The 11,353-nt window shown below is 50.3% G+C and overlaps 1 protein-coding gene across 1 annotated transcript; it reads right to left on the bottom strand.

Annotated features, from left to right (window-relative positions):
* Positions 1 to 6,215: 6,215 nt before the first annotated feature.
* LOC121833040 (mucin-5AC-like) lies at positions 6,216 to 9,084 on the bottom strand. Its single transcript, XM_042286100.1, has 3 exons — positions 9,037 to 9,084; positions 8,078 to 8,721; positions 6,216 to 7,176 (listed from the first exon to the last, which is right to left on the bottom strand). The coding sequence occupies exons 2-3, from the start codon at positions 8,694 to 8,696 to the stop codon at positions 6,317 to 6,319; spliced, it is 1,479 nt and encodes a 492-aa protein (XP_042142034.1). The 5' UTR covers positions 8,697 to 8,721; positions 9,037 to 9,084; the 3' UTR covers positions 6,216 to 6,316.
* Between the last annotated feature and the right edge of the window lie 2,269 nt (positions 9,085 to 11,353).

Genomic DNA, 11,353 nt, shown 5'->3' with positions numbered 1-11,353 from the left:
ATCACGGAGCCTCCGTCACTCGTCCCGTGGAAACGGCACCTTTTATCAATGCTATCGTGGAATGAAATTCATGACCTTGATGTCCAGTGCATAACGAGAACTTCGGCGATTTCTTTTACAGTCCCTCGTCCGTCGGCGATGAACTGCGCGAATAGGCTTAGCGTTGAGCAGATCGCAGCGTCGACGCACATTCCGAGCGGCGAACATTTCCACTGTGCACTCCTTCAGCTGCACGGCGATCTGATTCGACCGTGGTAGGTTCCAGAAAGAATCGCCGAGCTGAACACCACGCAATTTCACGTAACACAGAACTTCGAAAACACCACGTCGCCCTTGTTGCGCCAGTCGAGGCGACCGCCATCTTGAAACTGGCGCTCTCGTTGGGTCCGAGATCTCTCGAGAGCGTCCCGCAAGGCCCGCTAGCCAGCAACGCAAAATCCCCAGCGTTGCGTGCGTACGCTAGCCCTTTTATTGCGTTCTGCGCATGCGCACTCACGACCCGCAATTTCCTTGCGTACGCAAAGCTATAGCGTACGGTCCACTAAAACTGTCTAATTAGTAATAACACGAACGCGTGCCGGTACGAAAGCTCATCCAGATCGAAACGGGCGGGGGGCGGTGAAGAATCGAACCCAGGAGGTACCCGCGCAAGTTCGCTCCACGCTCCGAGCTGAGACGCGTTAGCCCACTCGGACAGTTGTTTTCCGAGATTTCAAGGTATGCGTGAAAAAATTCGCTCCTCCGAATCTGTCCACTGGGAGCGGCTGCACCTCGTGGCTGCACCGATATGCAATCGGTGTCATGCAATGTAAATTTCCCGCTAAATTCGGCGGGGGAAGCTGAATTCGTATACAGGCCACGTCACATGAAGTCATGCGACATTGTTTTCCCCGCTAAATTTAGCGCGGAAACTGAATTAGAGTTAGGTCACGTGACGTCACAAAATCCTGCTAAACCTAGCGGGAAAACTGAATTCGTTCGTAGGTCACGTGACACAAGGTCGTGTGACGTCACTTTCCCGCTAAATTTGGCGGGGAAACTGAAGTCATGCGACGTCACAGGCCACGTCTTCACGAGATCCGGAGCAACAAGCCAAAGAACGTTTCACATTCAAAGGTTGACAATACACAAGGGCTTCCAACTCAGCTGCTACGTTTATTTCTTGTTCCTAGCTTACTCACGCTTTGCAGCAGCATGGCCGCCGCCCTAAGCGACCTTCAGGTTTTCGTTTCCACTTATTCCGCTCGCTTCACTTCATTATCACCACCTCAGGCTAAGTTGTTGCCATCATAGTATGCTGTGTCGTTTGTGGAGGCTCGTCAACACCCGTTTTAGTGGCTCGGTATATCGGTAAAGGCGCATTCACACCGAGAAAAAAACGCCCGCTGCGTTCCACGTCGACGCCGGCATCGAAAAAGACGAAGCCACGAAGACGAAGACGTCGACGTCTTCTCAAGGGACCTCGCGCTTGCCGAGAGAACACGAAAGCTTTTTAGTCCGCTTCGTACGATCGTTGTTGCCCAATTGCCTTCGCGATTGCATACACGCTCGAAGACAACCCTCTTCACAGAATGGAAAACTGCGATGATTATATATACCACGGACTCAAGCGGGCCGCTTCAGAAAGTGTTCTTTTGCTGCGTTTTCGTGCAAACATAGCACGGCCAAGCCGGCGCGTCCGTACCTTTAACACTGCGCGCAGCTTGTGCGATAGTGTTCTCCTCGAGGTCGCGTGCACACAAGCGAACCGTAGTGGTGGCGTGCACACAAAGAATACACAAAACAGATTGGGAGTGATCGATCCCGCACAGTCGGAGGTCGGAACACACTGCGAACTCACGGCGTCGTACATGCTGTCAAATGTCCCAATCGGCTTGCTTCTCTCCACGCTGAAATGCATCCAGCCACGTTAGGCGACTGCATGAATCCCTCGAATCCTCTGCCTTTTCGCCTTCCTTGTGGATCGAAAATAAAAACAGCGAAAGCATGTCCTGACCGGAAAAGGGGCGCACGTCACGTCCGGTCGCTCGTCGATTGGCTCAAGCGCGCGCGCGTCGAGGGAAAAATGGGATCCAAAGACGGTCGTCTCCCTGCGTCGTTCTTTTCCAGTGCGGGACTTTCAATACAAAAAATTAGCAAAAAAACGACGACGGTCGGAGGCGAGGGTTTTCAACGCTCTCCGGTGGTAAGAAAACTCTCGCCCCCGAAGGTCATTCCGGCAGTTCCCACGGTTCTCACGTCGGATCGGGCGGTTTCGTCGCACATGTGAGACGAGACAAGCTCAGCAACGGCCGTTGTAAATCTGGCATCTGTGAAGCGCGCCCGATTTACCCACAACATAAGACCCACAGCAGACATTGAGATGGGCGAATTTAGGTCTCGTAACACCACCAATGTAGCCACATTAGAGGGTTTCCCACGGCTCCATCGGAGTCACGTGGTTTTTTGGCCGCGTTTGCAATAGGAGCTGAGCTGTCGAAAGCGTTGAACGTTCGCAAGCGTCTCCACATTACCGCCGGCTTTCCTCCTCGTAAGGCGAGAACGCAATGCGGTGGAAGCTAAGGTGCTCGGGGGACCAATCTTACGCCTATCTTTAATCATGTGATCACGCTCCCTCTCGTATTCACGCGGAAAGTAGGGTGCAGGTAATGATATGGAGGCGGTTGATTCGTCCGTCGGACCCGTAGCTCCCACAGCACTATCAGCTTCGGAGTGAACCAATCGGCGCAAACGGCAGCCTCTATTAAATTACTCGTATTACAAACGCACTGCGGGGTTTTGAGTTGCACCCTCTTATATCTAGGCTCCCTAAACGCCACAACTCTCCAGAGGTCTGCACTCATCGACCCGCAGTAAAAATATTGAGGGACACCCTCAGCCATTTGCAGCCTCGAAACCTGACCGACCCGCTCAGCCCCACTTTACACTATCTGCGGGAAAGTAACAAACTCAACATTTAAAAGAGGGCATTAGTATGTTTTCCACTTTAACAATTTAAAGGGCTAGGCATCCTGTTCGAGGGCAAACACTACTGAAATTTGGCAGAAAGAAGATTTACGAAATTCGCAATGCCCAGTCTCGTAAAACACCGACCGTTCGTGGCTATCCTATTCGCAACTCCAGCCCGCCGCTCGCCCTCTCGCGGCCAAACGGAGAACCAGAGGAGCGGGGAGGGCAGCAGCGGCGGCGGCGGCGCGGAGACGGTGGCAGGGACTGTCGGCCTTGATGCGTGAAGCCGTTTTAATGAAAAAAGGGAGCGCGTTAAAAGAGGAATTCTTGTGCTCCGCCTTGCAACAACGTTGTACGAAGGACCGGGTCGGACCGAGTAATGGAGAATTGTATACTTCGTTTCGGCTTCCGTCCGAGCGCAGCCAAAGGCTGAGGGACGGTTCGCAACTACGAGAAGAGCATTCCTACGCACCACAAAGTAGTTCACAAAAGTAATTTCTTTTAAAATAACTGTTTTGTGCGTAAAAACTGCACAATGTTCCAGATGTGTACTGCTCAGAATGATTTGCAACTAAAGGAATCAATTCTCTGAAGTTTATGTTTCTATTAATATATTTAAATGCATGTGGTTTGGTGAAAACATGTATATCCGCTGGCAACACTGCAGCGCTCGGTTTTTCTGTGTGATTTCGTTCCCGTAATCGCCTCATCATGTGCTTCGCTGCTTTCCTCACCGAGTCGCTTCAAAACGCCCTTTCGCAAAGGCACGTCTGGGCGTCAGGCGCGAGAAGTCGTGATGAATGTCTACTTTCCAATTCCGCAGGAGACTACGGCCGCGTCGTACCGCGAATGCGTTGTAAACATGCAAAGCGTCCGGGCCACTACAATTCATATACGCGGCGAAATCAGGGCACCCCTTTACCTGCCGAACAGGGGGAAAGCTCGGACAGAGATGCCAGCGGCCAGCCTACGTACTGACATCCCCTGTGACTAAGTTTCAGAACGTGAAAGGGTACTTTTTAAACTTGTAGCAGGCGATATCGTTGATACACCCGTAGCAGACGAAATACTCGGCGAGCGCGGGCGGCGCGGCCGACCGGCGGCGCAGCGGAGTGATACAATAGTGCAGGCGAGATCGCGTGACCCACTGCCGGCGTGTGATTGGCTCCGGCCACACGTAGCTTTGGCTGCGCTCGGACGGAAGCTGAAACGAAGTATAGTAGACCGTTTCCGCTGCCCGCTAAGCACCCGGATAGCGCTCCGTAATCCGCCACAAGACCTTGAACTATGCAGAGAAGGCTGGCAGCGCGCATGCGCAGCTGCGCCGTTTTCTTCGGGGATACCGTAGCGGAGGAGAAAAACGATCTACTGCAATTCCCTAATATTTCGTGTATCGCCTACGCTGCGGATTTCTGGTCTTGTGCATGGCCCCCAACTGAATATGTGCTCAACGTGACGGCAAACGCTCCCTTTAATAATAAAGAACTCTATAGATACGGTCTACGAAAAATCTATTCTTTGCCATAAGTAGGAGAAAACTCTTCGCGCAACGGTATGTCGAGCAATACAAATCGGGAATGGCTTCGCGTTTTAAGGTCGCTACAAGGAACATGACCATTTACTCCAAACACTTTAAAAAGACAGAATACCCGTATTTGCTTTCAGGTAATTACAAAGCAAATAAAGAAATGCTCTAAGCATTTTAAGCGCGTCTGTGGTAGCCAGCCGTTCCTGACAAGAGCTTAGAACGCGCAGTTTTGGCCAGAGCGACCGCAACGTTGCAAATAACACGGTACAAAAAATGTACGGTATATTAAAATATTTATTTTTATAGAGAAATAAATAAAACCTCTAAACCCCCGCCGATTATGTTAATAGACAGTTTTTGCATAGCGTACGACACCCCTAAACTCCAGTTGAACGTAGAGAGCACAGACGTTCAACCGGCGCTATACCATCTTTCACGAGCCGCGCGGCTTGATAGCAGCGAGTTGTACAACGTATTAAAATAGCTTAAGTGTAAATGACAGTAAAAAAAAGCGATTGGTGTTTTCTTGGCTCTACTGCAAAACCCCAGTTTTTTTTTTTTTTTTTTTTTTTTCTGATGCGTATTTTAGCTGCATAATGTCTTATATTGCGCCGGCATCAAGCCTTTCGTTGAAGTTGGGGCCGTCAGTTTGACGCCAGCGCGCTGCACGGCAGACTGAAGTTTCGGAGTGTCGTAAATGTGACAAGAGATGTAAAAACGACAACTCTTTTTTTTTTACTTTTTTTTTTTTAGAGTGATGAGGACGGCAACGCTCCTGACGCGCACTCAAAATTGTGCTTCAAAGGCGCAGCGTGAGCTTCCGGTTGTAATGCTACACCGCACGGTAGCCTGCGGTAACAAACTTTCTATCAATAACCGTAGATCAGTTTGATCACGTGTGTCAATACACTAAAACCGAGACGCTGAGCAGAGAGTTGTGAGCCTGTGACGCGGACGCCAATACTGTGAACGCTGCTTTCCGAAGCTTGACGGTCACCGTTCGCGGCTCACTTTTTAGAGCACGAATGGCAAGGCAAAGCGCAAACATGATATCTTCATCACCCTCAAAAATATTCTGCCACAAACAGAAACGTGACCGGTGTCTAAAACGCGCTCGCCCACCACAAAGCTTCGCATTTTGAGGTTTCTGCAACTTTTAAATATCAGTATGCTCGATTTCCTAACGTCCATCAGCATCTCCGTCTCCTGTAATATGATCTCTCCCTAACCGCTTCGCATTTGTAGACAAATAAATTATTTTTAGCGCGCGGAACAGCATCAGCGAGCAGGCACACGGGATATCCTGGAGAATCTATCCCAGTCTCTTCTGCCATTTTGGAACTACCGCCCCGCCATCTATAAGGCATTGGAGTTGCGAATATAATTAAGTCATTAGAAAGGTCCTGTGAAATGGTGAATACTACTCAAAATCGAAAGAATGAGCACGGAATTAAGAATCAAATGAAACCACCTAACTTAATTTTTTGTATATTATTGTAATCGTATGAGCTTGGAAAACACCAATTCTCGGGAACATGCGACTGCGCGGTCAGTGAAGCCAACTGTCTGGCTCCACAGGCTGAGGGTCCGACTGACGTAGTGTCAGACAGTCCGCATGAGCGCATCACGGGAAGGGCCGACACCGATTCAGCAAATACGTTCAAAAACTAGGAAGTATTTCGGTTTCGACACCGCTTTATGCCAGCAAGACTCCGGGAGGAAAAATATGAAAACAACAAAAGGGGTGAAGCATTGTTTATTTCACAATGACGCTTGAATGCAGCTGGTTATGAAATGAGAAAGATTAAAAAGCTGCCGGTTTGGAAACCGCGGCGGTCATTAACGAACCGAACGCATGATCATGCTAGGATCGTAGTAGTGACGGTACTGGGAACCGGTTTCAGCCAGCGGCCTCATGGTGCCGTCCTCCTGGAGACCATCGAGACTCGAGGGCAGACCCGGGAGCTGAGGAGGCTGGGTGACGTTCGCAGCATCCGTTGACACTTCGGTGATCTTGATAACGCCATGATGTGTCGCCAGAGGTACTGTGCTGGAGGCCACTACGAACGACGTGGGCCTGGTGACCTTGAACTGCGTGGTGACGCGTCCTTCCCCATGTGTGGCCGAACGGGTGTTGAAAGGTGGGCTAGTGGTAGTCTTGAAGTCAGCCGTGACGTCTGGGAACTTCGTATTGTCTGCATAGGTGGTGTTGGTTGCCTCCGCGGTGGTTGACACAGTTGAAGACGGCGTCGAAACAGGGGTGGTGCCCGTTGGAAGACTCGCAGCCATGGTCACAATTGTGGTGGAAAGGACTGCCGATGCAGGAACTGGACGGGTGGTAGTCGCAGTCATGACGGTACCGACAGTAGCAGACTGGGTTACCAAGTCCATTCCAGAGGTGGCGGCTACGGTAGCCGCAGTAGCAGAAGGATGCGGGCTACGTCCAGCTGGTGGAGTCTGGAGAGGACGAGTGGTGACCGGAACGCTCCGTGGTTCGACGGTGATGGTGGTCGAAGCCTCAGACGGTGGAGCGTCCGATTCCCTGAATTCCACGGGCGTACTCTGAGAGATTGTGGACAGGGTCGAGGGGTTCTGAGTAGTCGGTACCAGCGGCGCCCTCAGGCCGGGAATGTATGGCCGCAGAAAAGCGAGCAGCCCGGAGAAGGACGGTGGCGGGTCTGAGACAGCGCCTAGGGAACCTGCATAAAACAAACACCCCGCGATAAGTAGTCAAGTGTAGATACGAAAATGCTCGGGACTGAATAGCCTTATAGATGTTCCATATTCTGCAACTACGACAATGTCCCAGATCAGCAAGGCTACGGACACAGTCGGTTGCACACCATTTCATACTCGAATCACCCTAAAAGGGATGCGGAACCTAGCATTTCAATGTTCACAGTCGGTTGCACACCATTTCATACTCTAATCACCCTAAAAGGGATGCTGAACCTGGCATTTCAATGTTCATAGTAAGTGGCGCACGATCTCTCCACGAGCCAGCAGCAGCCACGTACTCGCAACGAAATGGACGTTACAGTCCTCCATTCGAACTTATGATGACAGGGAAATTTGTAGGTTCCGGGGAAAAGGAGAATAAAGACAGGCTTTTCCTTTCCACAGCAGGGTCGGGTGTAAAAGGTAGGCAATTAATCTGTCTAACAAGCACGTAGCTTTCACTTGTGGAGATTAAAAGACAGTTTTTTTTTTTTTTTCGTTTTGCCCCGAGCTCCTACATTGCACAGTCATCTTAAACGTGAATGGAGGACAATTACGTAGATTTCGGTGCGTGCTCGGGCAAACCGGCAACAGCTGGATCGTGGAAAGATCGCGTGCCACTTCTTGTGGACACAAACAGTCGTTTCACTGTTTCTCAAGCAGAGACTAAAAGCTCACGTTTTCAGTGCGAGCTCTCTGCCCTCCCCAAGACAAAAGTTAACTCGCAGACGCGCGCAACGAAAGCACTGTGGAAGCCAGCGAGCTCGTGCTGAAGGCGGATCTTCTATTCAAAGGTGAACCGCGCTCCCCGACAAGACTGACCGAAGCAGTTTCCCCAACCGACAACGATAGTAAATTGAAGATCAATAGAATATACCTCACCTGTCGTGGTGAACAGAGACGTTGGTAGTACCGTTGTAGAGGCTGGCGCCGCCTCCGAGGTCACAGTAGTCAAATCCTGAGTGATCGTTGATGTGGACACAGTCTCGGAGGCACCCTGACGCCCGTCGAACACCACGAAGTTAGCGGTACCGTCGGCCTCAGTCACCAGCTTCAGCACGGGGTCCTGGAGGTGGCCAATGGCCAGCGCGAGCTCATCCAAGTTCACGGTGCTGTAGTTGGAACTGTAGTTGGCGGGTGGAGCGGTAGCCAACAGGTCCATAACGGTCGTCGTCGCCGCGGTCGTGCCGAAGGTCGTGTTGGACGTCCCCATGGTCGTGGTCGCAGATGTCGTCGATGCCTCCGTCGCTGATGCCTCGGTCGTCGCCACGGTCGTGGTTGCTAAGGTGGTCGCAATGGTCGTTGGTACCACGGTCGTTGTCTCTGACGTCATGGTAGTAGCGTTCAGGGTTAAGTTCGCGTTGGCAGTACGATCCACCGGGTTGTCGCGGAGCCAATAGAACGGCGAGCCGAAGTCGAAAGTGGCGTCCACGGCGCCGAAGTTGCACGCCAAGACGGCAACCACAATAAATGTCGGAAGAATCATCTTCCCACGGGTCATGGGTGGCAGAAGACACGAGTGACGTCTGAAAGGCAAAATGTCTCGGGTTGAGCACGCTGACGTAGCAGTAAATAAGAGGAAGAAAACAAAAAAAAATAGCCGACTAAAGCAGAGGAGACGTTTTTCCCCTACAACATTGAAGCGGCAACAGACTCCCACCAGATCGTGAAAGAAGAACCCGAAAGCTTCACAAATTTGCGCCGCAGTAGCTGGGAGATTAAACACTATAAATTCAATACCTTAAACTCACGCCACTTTTCTTTTCTTTTTTTTAACTCGCGAAATAGCCCTACTATTACAGATAGCACATAACAATCTATATCAGGAGCACTGCACTCACATGGCAGAACGGTCAGCACGAGGCACCAGCAGCAGTCTGTCCGGCACACTGATGGGATGGGGTGTGGCAGCGGAAGCAGCTCAGTAGGGCGAATTTATCACTTCCAAACGCGCTCGGACAGGGTTTCCAACATTGTTCGCCATCCAACCCGGAATTGACAGAGAGACGTGTCTTTGTGAAAGACCCACCCACAGGTTTTTTGAAATAATCCGTCTGCCAAAAAAAAGAAACAAAAAGACTGACCCTTTTTTTTTTTTCGCGCGGGGGGGGGGGGGGGGGGGGGGGGGGTGGACGATAACGTGTGCCCTTCACCGTGATCTTACTTTCTTACCTAATGCTTGGCAAGAACGGAATGTTCTGGAAAATCCGATAACCTCATTGTCACTGCGTCGTTTTTTTTTGTTTTTTTTTTTATTTTTTATTTTTTATCCGGACGTGCGAGAATGCTTGAGTCACCTGACACTGATCGTAGTTAGATCTGCTGGTCGATACATATCGCAAAAACGCTACGAATGGACGCCTCGTTTCTTTAGAGGCTGCATTCGCACGTTTCACGATGACCAGCTCTTGTAAGCTCAAGATCGCGTGATTTGTATAGAAAACAGGATAATCATTAGCAGCATACCCAGAATGACCTGTAAACTGAAGAAAACAAACTGTCCCTTCTACTTTTAAGTTTTTGTTTCAACCCCAGTCTCGGGTTAAGTTCCATCATGGTAAACATTCTGGATTTATTTTGAGTGTCTTAGGTGTACCGTCACATCTTGAAGCGTGACAGAGTGACGGTCCATCTTTCAGAGAGCGAATAACGGCGCACGGAATCAGAATATACTGAAAAACGCCATTTCTTTGTCCCAAAAAGCACTTCGTTGTGTGTGCTAAAGTATCAAGGAGGCTTCAGAACAAAAAAAAAAAAACTTGTCTCCTGAAGATTGGTACCATCGGCAGGTCACGACTGATACATTTCAGCGACAAGCGGCATCGCGGCGCAACACATACGTTTCAAAGTTCGTAGGTGACTGACATCGGAGAAAAATTTCTCTTGCTTTATCCCGAAAAGTATATTAGATAACCTGTGAGAAATAAAACGAAACATTATAACGAGGATGTCACGTCATGTTAACAATACTACGAGTATTGTTTTAACTTAACTCGCAATTCCTTCATTTGAAAGAGACTAGACAGGGGAATTATGTTCTTCGGGCGAGCAGTTCCGCATCGAACAAGCGCTCTAAAACCGGAGACATGCGGTTTAGAGAAGCTCGTTTTAGCGAACACCGTTTTACCGACCCCAGTTTATCGAATCCCTTTATAGAGAAACTCAGTATAGAGAAAATGGTGATGAGCCTTCTTTTAGCGACTTCGGCCGCCGCGAAGCGGCGTGTATGCATAGGTCAGGTGAGTTAACACTTCTGTAACGCCGCAGACTGCCGCCGCGAAGCGGCGGGAGCGCAGCAGGGGGCTTGGGTTAACACGAGCACCAGTGATACACGCGCGAAGATGGAAAGCCTTTTTTAAATAGTGTCCCCTTTTCGACAAACGGCGTTTCTCTAAACCAGTGGTCGGCAACCAGCGGCCCGCGGGCCGGATCCGGCCCGCGAGGTAGTATCCTACGGCCCTCAGCCTCCTGGTGACCCCCCCCCCCCCTCCCCCCTACGCAGTCAGCTAAAGAAAAAAAAATAAAGTTGACTAATTCGCTGCCCGTCTGCGAGCAGACTTTTTCACGAATGAAGTGCATAAAATCCAACTTCCGCTCACGAATGACTGACGAGAACCTCCCCAATGTTTTGCGACTCGCAGTTAGCAGCTTGAATGTGGATGTTCGTAGTTTGTCGAGCGCAGTTCAACACCAGAAGTCTCACTGAGAGGAGTCTCTAGGTTTTCGTGGAAATGTCGTACCTCATGTTGTTTGTCGTGAAATAAATAAACTGTTCATTTTCGATTTATGTACGTCAATGTAAGTTCGCGCAAGTGCTTTTTTTTTATTTTAACTCCTCCTCCTCCTCCTCCTCCTCCCCCCCCGCTGCTTGCCGTCCGGCCCGTTCCGCCTAGGCATCGCGGCGACTCGGCCCGCTTCGCCAAAAGGTTGCCGACCACTGCTCTAAACTGAGGCTCTGCTTTCTCCAAACCGTGCTTCGATAAAACGTGCCCATTCTCTAAAACGTGCTTCGATGAAATGGCATTCGATCAACCGTAGTAAACAAAACGGAGACATGCGGTTTAGAGAAGCTCGTTTTAACGAACGCCGTTTTTCCGACCAAAACGACGGTAAAGTCGCTCCGCCGATTTCGGCGGATTCGACCGGAAGCCAGCCTGG

Source organism: Ixodes scapularis, unplaced genomic scaffold (genome assembly GCF_016920785.2).
Source record: "Ixodes scapularis isolate PalLabHiFi unplaced genomic scaffold, ASM1692078v2 PGA_scaffold6__148_contigs__length_123643588, whole genome shotgun sequence".
Lineage (NCBI taxonomy): Eukaryota > Metazoa > Arthropoda > Arachnida > Ixodida > Ixodidae > Ixodes > Ixodes scapularis.
Note: the sequence above shows the minus strand (reverse complement) of the source record. Positions and strands in the feature narration are given on the sequence as shown.